The sequence below is a fragment of the Cervus canadensis genome, chromosome 20 (genome assembly GCF_019320065.1).
Source record: "Cervus canadensis isolate Bull #8, Minnesota chromosome 20, ASM1932006v1, whole genome shotgun sequence".
Classification (NCBI taxonomy): Eukaryota; Metazoa; Chordata; class Mammalia; order Artiodactyla; family Cervidae; genus Cervus; species Cervus canadensis.
Window position 1 is genome coordinate 22,554,912 of NC_057405.1, and position 20,289 is coordinate 22,575,200.

Sequence of the window (20,289 nt, forward strand, 5' to 3'; positions counted from 1 at the left end):
TTTGGTGCTCAAATTTGGTGATTTCCACTACTCTGTATTTCAGCTTACTGATCTGTCCTTCTGAATCATATAATCTGTTGACTCATCTGCTGTATTTTTCAAGTCAGTTATTGTATTCTTCAATTATAATCAGCTCTATTTTATACTTATTGCCTCTTTGTGGAGGTTCTCACTCTGTTCTCCATTCTTCCCTGAGATGAGTAAATATCTGTTAGTTACTTATTTCATGGGTCCACTGGGTCTTGTTGTGGCACTGACTTTCTCTTGTTGCCTAGAGTGGGGGCTGCACTCTAGTTGTGGAGTTTGGGCTTCCCAGTGTTCTGTCTTCTCTTCCTGAGGAGCACAGGCTCTAGGGTGCGTGAGTTCAATAGCTGTGACACGCAGGTTTAGTTGCCCCACAGCCTGGGATCTTAGTTCCCAGACCAGGGGTTGAACCCTTGTCCCCTACATTATCAGGAACATCTTAACCAATGAACCAGTAGATTATGTATCTCCATCGTGTTTAATTCTTTTTCTGAGGTCATGTCTTAGCTGTTCATTTGGAATATATTGTCTCCTCATTTGGCTGATCTTTTCTGTTTCTGTGCATTAATATTAGGTAGATGAACTATGTCTCCATGTTGAACGAGTGGACCTATGTGGAGTGTCCCCTGTGTGGCTCAGACGAACAGTTACCCCAGGTCAGCAGGGACAGGAAATCCAGGGTGTCTCCTGTGTAGGCTGAGTGTGGTGTCCTGTGGATGTACCATCATTGCTTTGGGCATGGTGGTGGGTCTGGTTGGCCACCAGTGCAGCTGAACGTGAGTCCCACCTCAACAGTTGCAAATGTGCTTCTGGCTGGAGCTGACCTGGAGTAGGAGCCACCTTGAGGGGATGCAAGTCATGGCTGAGTCCACCCACTGTGTGTGGAAGGGAAGGAGGCTCTTGTGGAGGAATCCAGGCTCTTGGGGGGAAGCCATTTTAGAGGAGCGTTGTGGGCATGACTGGGTTGGATGTGTGTGTTCCACAGGGAACTCAGAGACATAGCAAGGCAAGCAGTGCTAGGAAGGTAAGTGGGCAATGTCAGAAATGTCTCCCACCAGCACTGGGCCAGCTGGCTACAGGGAGGATTTTTCTAAATGTCATCAATATTGATTTCATCCCTAGAGGAAGTTGCAACAAATCCTTGCCCCTTTGGCACTTGTCCTAAAATTAGTCCATAATTCTCCTTCCCATATGACCCATGCACTTTTCAAGCTGCTGCCTCTGAGCTGACATTCAGCATCAGTACTTTGGAACAAGCCTACTATGCGATAGGGCCCACATGGGATCTCATTGATAAGATGGCTCTGTTGACCTCACAAGGAATAAATCACAGTGATCTGTGAGATTGATCAAATTGCCCAAATGGCATCCTGTTGTCTCACCGGTGCCTATCTTCTCAAAGCTGGGAGACCACCAGATTCCAGACCTCTGGCTACGTGATAATCGCATCAGAGAATTTTCCATTGGTGGGGTATAAGAAGGACTCTGTTAGAAAGGGGGAATGCTGGTTCTCCTTAAGAGCCAGTCACCCTCCTTTTCCCTCTAATAAATTTCCTTTTCTTGCCTGACTGCCCAGCTTACTCTCTTTTTCTCTGCACTCACCTTACATTCTGGTGCCGAAACCTGGGAAGGAAAATCCATGGCCACTGGGTGGGCTCCTCTCAAGAGCCCACCTCCGGTGGTCCCCTCCCTTGGACCTTTCCGAGAAACCAAGACCATCTCTGGGACAGGATTCTTCACTTGCCTTGCTGGACTGACATCCACAGACCGGCCCACTTTTCATCCATCGGTTACAAGGGTGAGTGAAACCCCATTCTCTCGGATCCCCTCTCTCTCCTACTGGGTGGGAGGTTCCCACGGCCTTTGGGTCCTCGGCCTTGCACCCCCGTCTGACTTTGAAATAGGGGACGCCCATTTCAAAGCAGACTGTTATTACTCTTTGAGCAAGTCCTGAGAATGGGGACACCTTTTCTCTCGGACCTTTCTCCTCACTTTCTCTCGCCCTCGTCTAACCTGCGTACTCAGCTGTGATGTGAAATTCTCAATCCCAGCCCTCAAAACCTACTCCTCTAGGATGCCTTCTCCATAACCTAAAAGCTTTGGCCTTCCAAGGAGAGATAAGACCAAAAAGACTTATTTACTATTCAACACTGTCTGGCTGCAATACAGACTTGACAACAGGTCCCAATGGCAAGAAAATGGAACTCTTGATTATGATACTATACCAGACCTCGATAACTTCTGCCACTGCAATGGCAAGTGGTTAGAAATCCCTCATGTTCAGGCTTTCTCTGCTCTTCACTCTCGATCCTCTCTCTGTGAATCCATTCTGGGCCACATCCTCCTAATATAATGTCTCCCGATCCCTGTTCAGACTTTTTCTTCTTCTTCCTTCTACTCTTCTGACCACAGCCCACCACTATCACTCCCAATCCTGTTGTAGCAGCCCCAGATCCAGTTCCACGACCTCCACCTTACGTCCCCACCTCCCTCCCTCCTTCTCAGGCGCAGGCCACTGCAGCTCCCAACCCCCTCCCCAGCCTGTGCCTGGGAAAAGCTCTGAGACCTCAGCCCCACCCTCTACCCAAGGGTCCCAAGGCTTTACTCCGACCTCCCTAGATCCCCTCCCTGTACCCTGTCCCAAGCACCTTTAAAACAGGAAACTTCACGGCAGGACCCAGCTCCTTTCTCTGCTCCACTCCCTTTAGGGGAAGTAGCTGGTGCAGAAGGCATTGTTTGGGTTCGTGTCCCATTCTCCCTCTCTGATCTATCTCAGATTGAAAAGCGTCTTGGCTGCTTCTCCTCAGACCCTGATAATTATCTAAAAGAATTCCAGCATCTTACCCAGTCTTACAGCTTAACCTGGCATGATATTTACACCGTCCTTTCCCCCACTCTTCTCCCAGAAGAGAAGGAAAGAGTATGCCAAGCGTCTCAGGCTCATGCTGATGAGATATACAGGACAGACGACCCTAAGCACGTACGGGCAACAGCTGTCCCCCGAGAAGATCCCAACTGGGATTACCGGGCAGGGAGACCTGGACGAGTAGCCTGTAATCACGTGGTTGCTTGCTTCATTGTGGGCCTTCAAAAGGCAGGGCATAACGCTGTCAACTTTGATAAGCTCTTGGAAATAACTCAAGGGCTAGTTGAAAACCCAGCACAATTTCTAGCCAGGTTAATGGAAGTGCTACAAAAATATACAAAATATTTTTGTATATACAAAATTAAACCCCACTTCAGCAGAGGGCACCACTGTCCTCAACACACATTTTATCTGCCAGTCATCCCTATATCCGAAAGAAACTAAAAAAGGCAGAAGGCCCTCAAACCCCTCAATGAGACCTTTTAAATTTAGCCTTTAAGATTTTCAATAACCAGGAAGGACAGGCAAAGCTAGAGAAGGCCCAATGAGATCAGGCCAAATGCCACCTTTTAGCCACTGCCCTACATGGCTCCAAGCCTCCATCAACCAACAAAGAAAGGAAGCAACCTGGGCCCTGCTTCAAAGGCGCAAAGAAGGCCCGCTCAGGCCTAAAGCCAAGGCGTCCTCCAGGTCCATGTCCCAGCTGTGGCATAAAGGGACACGGGGTCCCTCTAGGGATCCGGACATCCCCTCCTGGTCCTGAGCAGGAGTCCTCTGACCCGGCTCTGCCCAGCCTCCTCGGACTCGCCACCAAAAATGAAGGTGCCCAGGACCCCAGGCCCCGACTCTCATCACCTCTGTGGAGCCCAGGGTAACTCTTACAGTGGCACGTGTCGACTAAAATAAGATGTACAACTTGAGAGTTGCGAGTTAAGTTTTATTTGGGGTAAAATGAGGACTGCAGCCCAGGAGGCAGCATCTCAGATAGCTCCGAGAAACTGCCCTCAAGCAGCAGTGGGGGAAAGACAATATATAAGGTTTTGGGGAAGGGAGAGTTCAATACCATGAAGCACTCAATTTACAAAAGGCTTTTTGTTAGTCATGAGGATCTGATATCACCAGGAAGGGATTTAGTGTTTCTCTAGACATGAGGAGATGCAAGGATTGAGATCATAAAATCTGCCCCTGAAAACATCCAACTGTCTGAAGACCTGTCCCACCAGAGTCCCTGGAGCAGAGAGGGCCCCACTCCAGCCTGAGCTCCCTCAGGGGTGCTGCAGGTCACCGGCTACAGCAGCATGGGGTTCACTCTCTGTAGGCGCCTTTGCTGTTCAGTCATTGGCAATGCTCTTGGCACATGCCGGCTTGTAGTTGACACGGCCCCCTAGTGGTCATGAATCCGACCATAATTTGGCGGGCATTTCATGACCATTTTGTTCCGCGTTGCTGGGAAGGCTCATTCCCAGTTATGAAGAAGGTTTTTGTTGATAAGACACTCAATGTGCTATTACTGGACTAGGTCTTAATAGTCAAAGATCTCTGGACTCCTGTCTTCTAGCTATGGTCCAGGAAAGTATTCCCTCTCATTGCATCTTTTCAAACCTAGAGGCACACTACTACAATCATTGATCATATATCAAGCTATACATTTGATCAACTGCTTCAAGTCTTGTCATCATTTTCGTTGGAGGTTCATACACTTGGTAATACATGAAATGATAACCTTGTGAAATAAGCAAATTACAAATGGTATAGTTAATAACACTAATGGAATTAAAAGTAAATACTTTAGCCATGAGCCTCCCACACCAGTTTTCTTAAAAGATTGTGAAGATTAGGGGATGGGTCACTTAAAGCAGAAATCTGATTTTTCATGTGGTTCAAATGTGTTACATTAAAGGATTTGCCAGGTATGAAAATATAGCATTCAGTTTGCATTACAGCACGGATATCTCCCTGAGATGCTTTAAGGTGTCAAGGGCTTTGCAGTTGTACTGTAGCATTGCCTCTCTCATCATAGAGATCTCAGAATTCAATAGGCTAATAGCCTGGTTACTCTCACTTAAAGCTTATGAAAGATGTTAAGGCTTAGATATGGTCAATGACATCCTCCAACCCCATTGAAGGCACACACACACACACACACACACACACACACACACACACACACACACACACACACACACACACACACACGCACAGCAAAATGGTCATACCAGTACAGTACAGATCTTTGACTCATTGGGATCATACCAATGGTAGATTGGTTAGGGTTACCTCTGTTTCATTAACATGTATGGCCTAAAATTCATGGGAATCCCAGGCTACACCTTAGTATCCATCACTGTAGATTAGTGCCACAAATCCACTGAGTTTCATACCAATCACTCTCTCTAAGGGTAATAAGAGACATAGTTCATAAAGCACCCAGCCTTGTCTCATAATTACCAGGTTGATCATTTTTAGTATGATTTGACTGCAAGGAGCTCCAACCAGTCCATCCTAAAAGAGATCAGTCCTGGTTGTTCACTGGAAGGACTGATGCTGAAGCTGAAACTCCAGTACTTTGGTCACCTCATGTGAAGAGTTGACTCATTGGAAAAGACCCTGATGCTGGGAGGGATTGGGGGCAGGAGAAGAAGGGCACAACATGAGATGAGATGGCAGGATGGCATCACCGACTCGATGGACATGAGTTTGAGTAAACTCCGGGAGTTGGTGATGGACAGGGAGGCCTAGTGTGCTGCGATTCATGGGGTTGCAAAGAGTCAGACACGACTGAGTGGCTGAACTGAACTGAACTGAACCCTTCCCAACATAGAGGAGCTTTTAAACTTAAATGAACATAGCCTGGTGTTAACCATGTAGATCCACCCCGTAATTGTGGGAATTTTCCCTTTCATAGATAGGTTAATTTTTTAAATTGAGACTTGGCTCATCACTCCGATTGAGTTAAAATGACCCCAAGAGAAAACTTATATCTATTGCCAGCATCCCCAGAGCAGGTATTATTAATTGGCCAGGTGAAAGAATTCCATTTGTAATATCATGAAGATAAAACAGGACTGAACTCTCATCTAAAATAAATTTCCTAGTGGGTATCCTTAGAGAACAGAAATCCACCAAGGAAACCCAGAAGTACCAGACATAGGTAATTGGCCACAGTCAAACAATTGGATTGAGTTTTAAACCAGCATAGAATTGTGTCCATGATAGAAAAGATTTGACTGCTAGGCACAGGTCCAAGGAATCAAGAAAACACACAAATGATCATGAAAGGCAGATCAGCGTCCTGGGCCAGCTGCCTCCGTCTGACGTCAGCTTCTTCTCGTCCTCGTGCAGTGTAGTGTCCTCTGTGTGCGCGTTGTTTTTAGGTGAGTTTGAGGTCGGCAGGCCTCCCTATAGACCAGTCCAGCTTAGGGGCCTTTGGAAGTGGGAGCTAACCCAAGAGTCGTTTTCCCTTCAGTTTCACTGGGCATGAGCTAGTAAGAGTACTTGATAGAGAGGTCCATCCATCCAGGTTGGAAAGTTCCTTAAATTGTCTTCTTTCAGTCTTGATTGCAGGTCATGCGTGAGGCATCTGATCTTCATCCAAAGACAGATTACTGAAATAAGCTTCAGAAACAACCCTAGAGTGTCCTTTAATAATGCAATTAAATTTTACATTAATATACCCCAACAAGAATGACCCGCCTGAAAGGCTGAAGTCTGAGCCACAGACCACACAGCCAGTGTATGTTGTGAATGTTTGGAGTCTAGGACAACACATTTCCGACCAGGACGGTGGAACCTTGGACTTCACTCATAGGCTGCCCTATTCTCCCCTCCCATTCATTTGGGAAAACTCAACTGCCTTCCCAGCCTTCAGTCCAGAAAGTTGTTTCAGTTTCTGAGATTCAGGCTGGCCTTGGGAACCTCTGCTCAGGGACAAGGTCCGGATGACCCGATGCACCCCTACAGGCTGGGTTACGGCTCTGCTGCTCGTCGGGAAGCCGATGAGCACTGGCCAGGTCAGGAGGACAAGAGGCTGGTCCAGACAATGCCCTGGTGCCTGGCAAGCCTTCTTGAATTTCAGTTTCCCCATCTCTAAAAGTCAATGACCAGATTCCCCTACACCACTTTTTGAAGAAACTGTCTTTGTTTTCCTCCATTGTGTGTTCCTTTTATATTTAATTCTGTATTTTAAGGAAAGATGGGATCCTAGCTGTTACCATGGCCCACCTTCACTGAAAACCTAGCTACAACCCATAGGAATGTCACTTTTTCAATTTTTTAAATATATTTTCAGGGAGTGAAATTCATTACAAAATTTATTATATTTACATACACCTTTTGGAGGCTGTTTGTGGTGTCTGCATTATGAATATATTTTCTCACTGCTATAAAACTTCTGACAGATGATGCTTGACACATGTAATTGCAATGTAGGGAACAGAAAATTATATACATGACAACAGGGGGTGGTAGTGAATGTGATCAGTCAAAGTAGCTGTCATAGAAATGAATTTACCCTAGATTTACTTGGGCCTGGAGTGCTAGGCTAAAATGTAACACTCAGTTGTTGCTATATTGGTCCCATGAAATCCTTTTACTGTTTCATTGCAAATTAGGTCAAGTATTAAGAAAAGTATCACCAAAAAATATATACTATGTAAGTCAGAGAAAGGCAACTATTGTTTACTAATGCATGGGTATGGAATCTAGAAAGATGCTACTGATGAACCTATTTGTAAGGCAGCCATGGAGATGCAGACATAGAGAACAGACTACAGACTTGTGGACACAGTCCAGGAACAGAGGGTGGGACCAACTGAGGAATCATCATGGAGACATTTGTATTATTTTATGTAACCAGAGCAAGGGGCAATTTGCTCTGTGACAGATGGAGTTCAGCCTAGTGCTCTGTGACAACCTAGAGGGGTGGGATTGGCAGGGAGAAGGGAGGGGGTTTCAGCAGCAAGGGACAGATGTACACCCGTGGCTGAGTCACCCTGATGTATGTGAGAAAACAACACAAGATTGTAAAATAATTGTTTTCCCATTTAGAAAAAATACAAAGAAACACTATATAGTAAACACAAAATTAAAGGCTATTGAGAAAGACAGACGAGCTTGACTTTCCATCATAGAAAAACATTTCTGGTGTTAATAGCATTTTCACTGCTATGACTACATCTGAAGAAGCTTTAAATAAATCCTTTAGATTGGCCTTCATATAACAACATTATAGGAGACAAAAATTGACTTTTTTTCTCTGAAGAGAGTAAAAAGTGAAATATTTGTTATGGTTATATTTTTTAATATCCATAAAAAAGATCAACTTCAGTTTAAATACTTTTTGCTTTATCAAATAAAGTATAAAATATTCAATTATACATATGTAAACACTATTATTTTTAGAATCAGTCATCTCTTCATACTGACAGCATGTTTCCAATGCTTCCACAGTACCACAAATAACTATATTTCTGAAAAATCATGAACTCTGGAAAAATAACACATAAACAGCACAATTGAGGCAGTGTGCTTCCTCAGTGTGCTTCCCTAATGAGGGAAGGTGATCGTTGTCACCCCTAGTGATTAGTGAGGCTGAGCATGTAAAACTTACACATTTGTGTGTCTTTGGAAAATGTCATAATGTTGAGAGTCCAGAAACATATCCAAGCATCCATGGTCATCGCATCTGTGACAAAGAAGGGGAGAACATACAAATGGGAACAAGAAAGCCTCTTCAGTAAATGTCCATGGAAAACCAGACAGCTACATCCAAAGAATTCTATTGGTTTTTATCTCATACCACCTCAATATCAGTGAAACACATCAACACAAAGACTGACGTTATGAGATTTCTAGAAATAAGCATAGGTCGTAGGCCTCTTAACATCAGAGTCTGCTTCACATTTGGTGGGCAGAAGCAGAAATGGGAGTCTTCAAGTAAGGGAAACAGGAAAACAAACTACACCAATGGGTTTCCATCCAATTGAACAGCTTTGCAATGGAGAAGCTAAGCAGTCACAAATCAGAAAGATGGTAAACTGAACATGAGAGACCACTTGCAAGTGGTGTATCTGATAAGGGGCTCACATGGAAAATAGACTAATTGCAAACAGCACTCAGGTCCTGAGAAAACACACCACCCTTGTCCTTCCCCCATACCAACTCCAAGCTAAACCTTTCTCTCTCTCTAACCTGGACCTAAAACCTAACCCTAAGCTAACAACATACATGAGCATTCAAACCATCCATCCATCCACAGGTGAGACAGAGAGAAAGAGAAGCAGGAAGACATAGACTGAATTCAGAAAGGAAAAGAAAGAGACACATCTAGAGAGAGACACTGAACAAAAGAGAGGAAATGAGTAGATTGTACAGACTTTTCATAAATCTGTCTCGAAGTTAGAGGCAAGGACAGTGCCCATCCACCCCAGATGGCCGAAATGACCCAAGGTAATAAGAGTAAAAGACAAGAATGCAGGGGGCCATTACAAGCTCCCTCAGAAGCTGAGCTGGGACAACTGACCCAGAATCTTGATGGAAAAACAGAAAGTTGGCCAGTCTTTTATATAAGAGAGAAGGCGACCATCGAGACTACGTTTCGGTCCTCCAATTGGGGGGTGGGGTCTTGAAAAGGCAGGAAGGGAAGTGTCTTTTCCTAGGTCCCAGAGCCCATCCAGGCCTGTTTCTGCCCCATTCTGTGCTAGGCCAGCCCTGTATTGAATCCTTCCTTTGGGAAGTCTCAGTGCACAAACTCCATGTGATACCAGCCCCAGGTGGAAAGGCATGGGGGTCTCGGAGGCCAACAGATCTGGGCAGGAGATGGGAGAATGACCCCCGCTCAGCAGATGGAAAGACTGGGGCAGCCCTGAGGGGCACATGCTTGTCCAGGGTCACGTCACTTATGAGAAGGAGGCGCCTGGTCTGAAAGCAGGTTGTTTTCCACACTTTCGTCAATCTAAGTCTGAATTTGGCAAAAAGTGTAATATTACATAGCCATTAAAGGAATGAAAATGGGCCCTTTGTAGAGATGTGGATGGGTAGCCAGTCATACAGTGAAATGAGACAGAAAAAAACACACTAAGGAATGTGTATTAACATATATATGGGCTTCCATGGTAGTGAAGAGGAAAAGCTAAAATTTTACATAACCGCCTTCTCCTTCTCCCTCTGGAACTCAGCTGGCCCCTTGCAAAGTCTAGATCACACAGGTACATAGTCTCAGAAAGTTGGAACTTTCAATATAGGAACTGGAGTGTATCTCACTCACCCTTGTCCTGGTCTTTGCAATCTCCCAGCCCCTGGAAACCTGCTTCATCATGCCTGTCCAGGCCAGGCATCCATCACCCCGACTTGACCACTGTTCCCACACGTGTGAAACCCCTTAGTTTAAATCAGCCTATTAACAGCTAGTGTTGCCCACTACAGTCTGTCTATAAAAACTCTGTAATCTGTTTGCTTGGGACTCACAGCTTGAAGTGTTAAACTCCACTGTGCCCGCCGGTGTAATAAACCTGAGTTCGCCAACTCTCCGAATGTGGTGCTTAGTTTCCCGAGTACTGGTTTCTGCAACATTTCTGGAGGCCCCAGCGAGACTCCAAACACGCCGGCCCCTGGAGCCGAAGGACTGGTGGCTCCGCCTGGTTGGAGTGAAGGAACCCCGAGATGAACGAGGAGGCACCCCACCTGACGGTATCCTGCGTTCCCTTTCCATCCACTGTTCTGACTCTCCGGATGGCCGAACCCCCAATGGACTCATTGGAGGGACAGACCAACTCACCAGGAATGGCCACAGGATAAGGTAAGGCTCCGGGGCCAGTCCCCAGGCAGGAACCTACCCCAACGGGTGGAAGAGGAGACTGATCACCTCCTTGGGCTCCCAGGAAGGGAGCATCAGATAGGGAGACCTGGGGAGCTGGGAGAAGCGATGCATTGTGAATGATAATCTCCTTGGGGCTCCCTGGAAGGGTGCAACAGTTAAGGAAACCTGGAGACTTGGGAGAAGGGAGGCATCGTGATAGCCTCTGAATGACTGTGAGTGTGTGACTGCTGATTGCTGATTTCTGGAGTGAGAGAAATTTTTCTTACTGGAAACCACAAAACCAATTGTTTTTCCATATGCAATTAAAAACAACTAGCTTGTTAAATAGACCTGCCCAGGAGGAAGCTTGAGGTTAACACTTTCCATGTCCTTGAAATACACAGCCAGCTTTGCCTGAGACCTCAGCCTTGGGCAAACTAGAATTTCAAGGGAAGCAAAAAAAGGGGTGGGGGGGTGGGTAAAAGAGATATTTTAAACCTCAAACAAAAAACTATAAGATCTCTCTCAATCTGTCTGTCTGGATTTATGTATGTCTCAGTATATGTCTTTTTTTCTGATACTGTTGTTGAAGTCGTAAATGAGTTCTAATTTAATTGGCCTAAAGAACAGTAAGCGCTTACAAATCAAACAATTCTAAATACAAGAAAAAGTAACTAAATAAACTTCAGATTCACATGAACTGAAAAATATTCTGTATAAAATATCAAGTGTTCATGTTTGTTTGCTAATCTATTAAGAAAGTAGCATGTATGTTTTTAATAAAGAAGATATAAAAAATAAGATTACATTTTATAAAGGGAAAAGAAAGTAGGTCTGACTTACAGGTGGCTGTTATAGAAAGTGATTAAAAATGTTTGTGGAAGGTAAACCCTAGGAAAAGTTTCGTTCATGGTTAGGGCTGACTAAGTTTAAAATCAATTTAATTAAGTTTACCTAAATGAGTTTAAAGTAAGCTGGTCCAAAAACTTAAATTTGGCCTTTCTCTCTGTTAAGAGGACATACTTTCTTCAGATGTTGAACTTCTTTTAATAATAAATGTGTTTTTTTTTTTTTTTTTTTGATCTCTTCAATATTTACCTTTGAAATCTTTTGTTAACTTTGGCTAATTAAATAATTATTACTTCACAAAACATATGATCCTACCTGACTGAATGTTATAAACACTTTGGATATTTATTGACAAAACTTCCTAAATAACTTGACTTCTAGCTGTCTGTGGGATGCTTCAGAGGACTCCTGAGACATCCCAAAGAGCTATTAAGTTACCTGGGTTCATTGGACATGGGAAGTTACATGGGAAGTACTGCCAAAGTGGTGGAAAAAAAAAAAAATCTTTTCAGGTTATACTGCATGGGTGATGTTACGAATAGAGATATCCTAAAATTATGTGAAATTCACATAGATCTGATATGTCCTGATAAAATATGGTCAATTCTAATTCTAGTTATCATATTAAAGTGTTATGACCAGGTTTCTTTGTCAATCGCCATAGAATCAGGTTTTAAACATGCCTTCTTTAGAATACTGCTAATTCTTCAAGATTTATGGAAAAGACATTCTAAGATTAAATAGATAAACAAATTTTGTTATTAACAAAAGCTGGTATCAGACTGGAATTTGCTCTTCCTCTCTTTGGAGAACAAAGTTTTCTTAAAATGAACCTTTCAATTACAGACTATAAATTTCTTTGCCTTTAAGTGATTTATGTTTGTTTTTAAAATCTTTTTGTTACTTTGGTAAAGTAAATAAACACTATTTAAGGTTATGGTACATGTAGACAAGGGTCATTCTGCTTCTACAAAAAATAACCCCTCATGGTTAGACTTTTGCTATCTTGATGTCCTTAAAACATGGTGATACAAAACACAGAAATTAAACTCAAAATGGACTAAAGATCTAAATGTAAGAACAGAAACTATAAAACTCCTAGAGGAGAACATAGGCAAAACACTCTCCGACATGAATCACAGCAGGATCCTCTATGACCCACCTCCCAGAATATTGGAAATAAAAGCAAAACTAAACAAATGGGACCTAATGAAACTTAAAAGCTTTTGCACTACAAAGGAAACTATAAGCAAGGTGAAAGGACAGCCCTCAGATTGGGAGAAAATAATAGCAAATGAAGCAACAGACAAAGGATTAATCTCAAAAATATACAAGCAACTCCTGAAGCTCAATTCCAGAAAAATAAATGACCAATCAAAAAATGGGCCAAAGAACTAAACAGACATTTCTCCAAAGAAGACATACAGATGGCTAACAAACACATGAAAAGATGCGCAACATCACTCATTATTAGAGAAATGCAAATCAAAACCACAATGAGGTACCATTACACACCAGTCAGGATGGCTGCTATCCAAAAGTCTACAAGCAATAAATGCTGGAGAGGGTGTGGAGAAAAGGGAACCCTCTTACACTGTTGGTGGGAATGCAAACTGGTACAGCCACTATGGAGAACAGTGTGGAGATTCCTTAAAAAAACTGGAACTAGAACTGCCATATGACCCAGCAATCCCACTTCTGGGCATACACACTGAGGAAACCAGATCTGAAAGAGACACGTTCACCCCAATGTTCATCGCAGCACTGTTTATAATTGCCAGGACATGGAAGCAACCTAGATGCCCATCAGCAGACGAATGGATAAGGAAGCTGTGGTGCATATACACCATGGAATATTACACAGTCATTAAAAAGAATTCATTTGAATCAGTTCTAATGAGATGGATGAAACTGGAGCGCATTATACAGAGTGAAGTAAGCAAGAAAGAAAAAGACCAATACAGTATACTAACGCATATATATGGAATTTAAAAAGATGGTAATGATAACCCAATATGCAAAACCGAAAAAGAGACACAGATATACAGAACAGACTTTGGGACTCAGTGGGAGAAGGCGAGGGTGGGATGTTCTGAGAGAACAGCATTGAAACATGTATACTATCAAGGGGGAAAGAGACCACCAGCCCAGGTTGGATGCATGAGACAAGTGTTCAGGGCTGGTGCACTGGGGAGACCCAGAGGGATGGGACGGGGAACACATGGAAATCCATGGCTGATTCATGTCAATGTATGGCAAAAACCACTACAATACTGTAAAGTAATTAGCCTCCAACTAATAAAAATAAATGAAAAAAAATGTATTAAAAAAAAACATGGTGATAGTCTGCTCTTAAATCAGGAAATTAAAAATAAATAAACAACAGCTAAAAATCAAAGAGCTAGGCCTATGGGAAATCCAAGACAGCCTCTTGGCTTTTCCCGGCTCCCTGACAGACCTCATTTTTATTGATGGGTTAAAGCCTTACCCGTCTACTGTGTTAATGCCCTCAAAATGAGTTCTCCAAAAAGAAAACAAAGTTATGTTTCACTAAATATTAAGTTCTAGTTTTGTTAATTAAGGTCTGTGCTTACTAAGACTCACTTCTGAGATAGTTCCTTGTTATGTTATATTGCTAGCATATGTATGTGTGGGGGGAGGGGCGCTGAGCTTCACAGGGAGGAGTCCTCCAGAGCTGGGGCTGGGCCTGGAGCAAAGACTGGCCTCACAGCATCTTGCAGACTGCAGTCAGAGAAGACATCCTATGCTGGGTATTCTACTGGAAGTTCTGGGAAGCTTTAGTGCCCAGTTAGGCACATGACTAGGCAGACCTGTGGGTCATCTTTTCTTCTCCTCCGGCTCTAGCTCTGACCTTCATATACAACCAGGCTCCACTTCCAAGACCTGTCCCCACAGAGGGGGTTGCTACACGTGCAGGACCCAGGGATACACTGAGGGGAGACTGAGACCTGAGTCGCCTTCTCCCAAAGACACCAGGCCAGCTGGGTACTGGCCAACATCCTGAGAAGATCGGACCTCTGTGCCTGCAGGACCCCCAGCCCCAGGCACTGATGTCCCACCCCCTCAGCGAGAATGTCCACCTCCACGTGCACTTGTTTCTGCTCAGGCTTTGGTAGGGGAACCTGACTCAGGGCATGAGTTACCACCTCTGTAGGGAGAGCCTTCCCTGGCTCCTTCCCAAATCCCAGACGACCACGATGACTGACTACCCCTGCTGGGAGAACAGGCCCCTACTCTGGACAGAGACCTAGAGCCCTTTCTGGCAACACTACATCCAGGGGCACAGTTGGCTCTGCAGCCTCCATCCCTGTGTGTTCCCCGTGGATGCCATCAACTCGCTCCCCACCCAGGGGAGACTGAGTTCCCTTCCCCTGACGGTCTTTTCAACTGGTTTGTGCGTAGCTTTCTTGTCATTTTTTTATGGCTTTATGTATTTTTTTCTGTTAAGTTTTTGTTAATAAATTTTACCTTAATTGAGGCAATTTGGGACTATTAAGGCCTTCACAATGCTGTGCAACCATCCCCACTGTCTACTTTCGGACCCTCTCATTCTATCCCCCACACTTCCCAGCAAAGCCTGGATTCACGTCAAGCACTTCCCGTTCCTCCCTCACTCCCGGCCCCTGACAACATATAGTCTTCTTCCTTCTCCATTTCTTCCCATCCCTTCCGTGTCCCCAATCAATGCCAATCACTGAAATGATAGAAAACTGGATTTTTTTCTGACTGAATGTGATAAGTGTAGTCTCTCAGTCTTGTTAGACTCTTTGCAACCCCATGGATTCTACAGTCCATGGAATTCTCTAGGCCAGAATAGTGGAATGGGTAGCTTTTCCCTTCCCCAGGGGATTTTTCTGACTCCCCACATATGGTAAGACCAAACTTGAGAATTCTTGTTTTTATTTCATTTGAAGTAGGCTTTGGGTATCTGAAAGGACAGTGTAGGTACTTTCAAGATGTCATCTGGAAAACGAAGCCCTTTCGGCAAATGTGGTCAGAATCCCCAGGTAGGCCTTGCCGTTGTAAGTGTGACATCTCAGCCAAAAGGGAGAAGCTGAACTCTTCCTTTGGCACAAGCAAATTCACAGAAGAAGCCAAGAAAGAGAGCTGGAAAAAAGAACCACACCAGCAAACAAAAAACGTTCCTCATGAGACAAAGCTAGAGAAAACCCAACATCCTTGTGACCCCAAAACCCTCTTGAAAATGACTGTTTAGTAAGGAAGAGAAGAAACACGTGAAGTTCCAAGGAGAGGCCATGCCCATGGCCAGTGTAGTTTAGAGACGGCCTGACCAACCAGAGGAAGATACACGCCAGTGTAAACCCTTTGCAGACAGCAGTGACAGTCATCACTGTGGTAAGTGTTTAGTCTGCTGACAACCTGCTCTGGGCACCAGACGAGGGAGCAGACGTGGTTCTCTTCCTCTGCCCCCACACCACTCCCTCATGAAGGCAGCTCAGGTGCTTTTGGGACCTGCCTGCCTGTCTGGCTCAACCGTGAACTGCGACCACCTCCAGGGCAGGATTCCACCTTCTCTTCTCTATGCACCTTGAACCTGCACACAGTGGGCCTTTAGAACCTCAGGAGACTCGCCCCAGCCCCACTATAGTCAGAAGCCACCCCAGGCATCAAAACGCCTGTGGAGTCACTTTGGCCCAAGCCCTAGTTCTGGATCCCTGGAGCCTACTACAGCCTCTATGGTGAGAGTAATCAGGTCCTTTATACACAAATTCCCAGCTGTCAGATCTGAGTTTTGGAGTCACAGTCAGCTCTGTCCCTCCCGTGGCAGCCAGGTGGGCCACGACGCAGGTGAAGGAGCTCACGAGCTGAGTTTCAAGGGAGTCATTGAAAGGACAGCAGTGGACACAACCTGTTGCAAACTGAGGGAGGGTCCCTGCATGACTCAGAAGCGGCCTCTGGTGTGCAAGTGTGGAGGAGGGCCCCCGTGGGTGCAAAGGAAAGAGAGAACCACCTGGCCAAGGCTCGTGGCCTCTCCCGTGGCAGCTCCAGTTGGTAGCCCATGAACAGTGGACAGCCAATGTGGTCACATGAGCATGACTCTAATTTGCTCACAAAACAAGAGAAAGGGGGCAGGGTGAGGGAATACCTGGAGGGTGCAGTGGGTGCATGAAGGGAGGTGCCCTTCCTCTCTTCAATGCAAACTGCTTTCCTGAGTCTCAGAGCTGCCAGACGGCAGCTACCAAGTCAGGTCCCCACAGTACCCAGTGTGGGCTGGGTGCCTTAGCCCCTGTCACATGGACAAGCCCCACCATGTGGCCTCCCCAGGTTCTAACAGCAGGAAGTGGGGCTCTGTCTGGGTACACACTTCCTTGCAGTAGCTGAGTTACCCCTTTCTTGGAGCCTTGGTTTTCTTCTCTAGAGTAAGGACATAACCTACCTTAGCAGGCTGCTACCTTAATCCTGTGAAGACTCTTTAGGGTAATCGTACAATAAACAGCTGGCCTTAAGAGATATTTGACTTCCCTGATACCTCAGCTGGTGAAGGATCCTCCTGCAATGCAGGAGACCCTGGTTTGATTCCGGGGTCGGGAATCCTGATCCGCTGCCAAAGGGACAGGCTACCCAGTTCAGGATTCTCGGGCTTCCCTTGCTCAGCTGGTAAAGAATCTGCCCGCAATGAGTGAGACCTGGGTTCGATCCCTGGGTTTGGAAGATCCCATCGAGAAGGGAAAGGCTGCCCACTCCAGTGTTCTGGCCTAGAGAATTCCATGGACCATATAGTCTAGTGGGTTGCAAAGAGTCGGACACGACTGAGGGACTTTCACTTCACTTTCGAGAGATATCACCTGAATCCAGACTAGACTGGAGTCTCCAGTGTCATCTGGCATTTCTTCCCTGAAGCCAGCCAAAACCCACACAGTTGCATGTCCAGGGTCTCCACTTAGCCCGCTGGACAGAAAACCCAGTGTGGTTCAAACAAGCTGACAGACAAGCAAAAGAGGACTCACAGGCAGACGACTTCTCTCAGGTCTCACGTCGAGCTCCGGGACCACAGCAAGAACTGGCGCTCAGCATCGCCCTCCTCCACAGGCGGCGGCTCTGCCCTGACTGGAGCAGGAAGGCCAACAAACCGCCCCAGGCCGACCTCACGCACCTCCCACTGCTGGAGCCTGACGTCACCCGGCCCCACCCCTTCCGGCAGAACGAGAAATCCTCTTCCTCTTGATTCCTGCACGAGGCCCGGCCCTGGGCCCTGATTGGTCACTTCTCCAGTCCCTAGCCAATCACGATGGCCAGGGAGGATGGAGCACACCGATTGGCCAGGTCCAGGTCATGTGACCATAGTCTTCGGGACGCCTGTGAGCAGCTCACCGTGTGTCAGGGGTGGAGAGAGTGTGATGCAGCTGGAGTGAGGCTGAGAGTCCAGACCCTGAGTCCGTGCGCTCTGTATCCTGGGACGAGCCTGCACACCCTCGCTACACACCGGCTTGTCCTCTGCAGACAAAATATTCATGGCAGACCTCTGCCCTTCCCATTGAAGGTAGCAAGAGCTTCTGTTTGAAGGTAGGTTTGGAGATCCCCTCCTAGCATCTAGGCTTGTTTTTTGTGTCGTATTAGAATAATTTATTTAGTAAAAAACACCCACGAGCACCACCACATCCTGCTTTGCCCTTTCAGGAGTCTTAGCTGTTCTGAGTTGAGGACATGGCCCACGGGCCTCCTAATGGGAGTGAATTTTGTCCAAGGAAGCATCTGAGGCACTGAATCACTGAATCACTTTGCTGTGCACCTTAAGCTAACAAATTACTGTAAATCAGCAATACCTCAATTAAAAAAATGATATTCCCTCATCAAACATTGTTCTAACGTTTGTAAAGTTTTTCGTTCAATTGTTGGTTCTTAGTATGTGTCTAATTGGTTTGGTGGTGTTTTGTGAGGTAGGGATCCAACTTACTTTCCTGCATGAGTACCAAATTGTCCCAATGGGACGATTACATTCCCCTTTCTCCTGTAAATACCCTTTCTCCATTTGCATATTAATAAGCTCTTTTTAAAAATCCCAAGTATCAAGAACTTCAGGTCTCTGGTAATTTGTGGAGCACCCCAGAGACATGTTTCCATTCCTGTGTCTTCTCTCCGCATTTAGCTATTGCCAGTTTCTAGTATACACAAGTACCCTCAGAGGGTTCTCTGTAGTGAACCATGAATGTTTCCGTGACCCAGGAATGTGAGCACAGAGGAGGGGTGAGTCCATAGTACCTCTGACCATGCTCAGCAACCTGAACATTAAGTCCGGCTGAAACTGCTTAGGACAAGCTGTGTTTCTTCCTTTTGGTGTCTGGATGTGCACAATAATTAGTTGGTAGATTGGGACTTGGGTGTTTGGGTCCAGGGGAATAGAGATAGACCCATAGCCTGCTTTTTCATTATTTTTCCTCCTCTGGGCTCTGCTGAGCTGGTGTGGAAATATTTCTGCTAAAAGCTTGAGAGGTACTCAATCCTTCTGCTTCCTATGTCCTGCCTTGTCTGTACTTCTGTCATTTAAAAAAACATAGCTAATTTTCGATGTTGTTAGTCCTTGTGTCATTCTGACACTTAGGCACCTGTGGTTTAGTAGACCTCCAGCTCCCAAGACCTCTTTGGCAGGTGGAGACATAGAGAGCTCGTGCAGAAGCATTACATCACACTGGAGCCTGGACCAGAGAGTAGGTCCTTGCCAGGAAGCCTCCATCCCTGCTGTGGGGGGTTCGGAGTTATCACCTCTGATTGTGCACGCCAAGGCCGTTGGTGCAGGCCCCACTCTGAGATCTGGAAAGGCCTGGCTTCCCTCCCTGACACAAAACTAGTATTTTTTTTTTTTTATCCTGATCCTCATCCAGTCCCATTTGGCTCCCAGGCTCAACCCTGGACCCACACCCACAGGATCAGGGGAGTCCAGTTCTAGAGGAGTTTCATACAAGGAGAGAGTCCTGGAAACACTCCATCCCCGGGGGCTTAAATAGGCATTTCCTTGGAGTTTCACAACCCTAGGAGGAGATACTGGGTCTGTGTCCATTTTACAGTTGAATACATTGCGCCTCAGATCATTGTGTGGTTTGCCCTGGGTCACTCTGCAGGTCAGCGGGTGAGCTGGGATTTGAACCCAGACTCCATGTCTTGGAGTTCAGGACTGTACAGGTGTTTCTGCTCCTTTGTTAAATTTATTTCAGGTTTTTTTTTTTATGAATTTGTATATTGGACTGTTCTCTTCTCTCTCTGATGGTTCATATCCTGCTATCTTGCTGAATTCATTAGTTTTAATAGTCGTTACTTGGTGTAGTTTTTACAGTTTCATATAAATCCTGTCATAATCGAATAGTGACAGTGTTACTTCTTCTCTTCCAATGGGGTTGCCTTTTATTTCCTTTTCTTGCCTAGTTACTCTGGGTAGGACACTTCCACTACTATGTTGAACAAAACTGGGGAGAGTGGGCATCTTTGTACCATTCCTGATTTTTTGGAGAATCTTTCACCTCTTTACCACTGAGTTGGATATTAGCTGTGGGCTTCTCTTATATACCTTTTAGTATGTGCCATGTATAACCAAAGTATTGAGAGATTGTATCAAAATTGATATTACACTTTGTCAAAAGCTTTTTCTGCAATTATTGAGAAGAATACATGATTTTCTTCTTAATTTTGTTTATATTGTGTATCACATTGATTGATGTGCAGATAATAAATCATCCTTGCAGGTATAGGATAAATTCCATTTGATCACAGTGTATGATTC

General features: G+C 45.2%; 1 protein-coding gene across 1 annotated transcript in view; it reads left to right on the forward strand.

The window, feature by feature from the left end:
• Positions 1-20,289, forward strand: part of LOC122422694 — a 53,541-nt gene that overhangs the window by 7,900 nt on the left and 25,352 nt on the right. Inside the window, exons 2-3 of the mRNA XM_043439316.1 lie at positions 599-680; positions 1,601-1,822. Coding sequence (XP_043295251.1) covers positions 603-680; positions 1,601-1,822 — 300 coding nt within the window. The 5' untranslated portion in view covers positions 599-602. The remainder of the gene's footprint in view (positions 1-598; positions 681-1,600; positions 1,823-20,289) is intronic.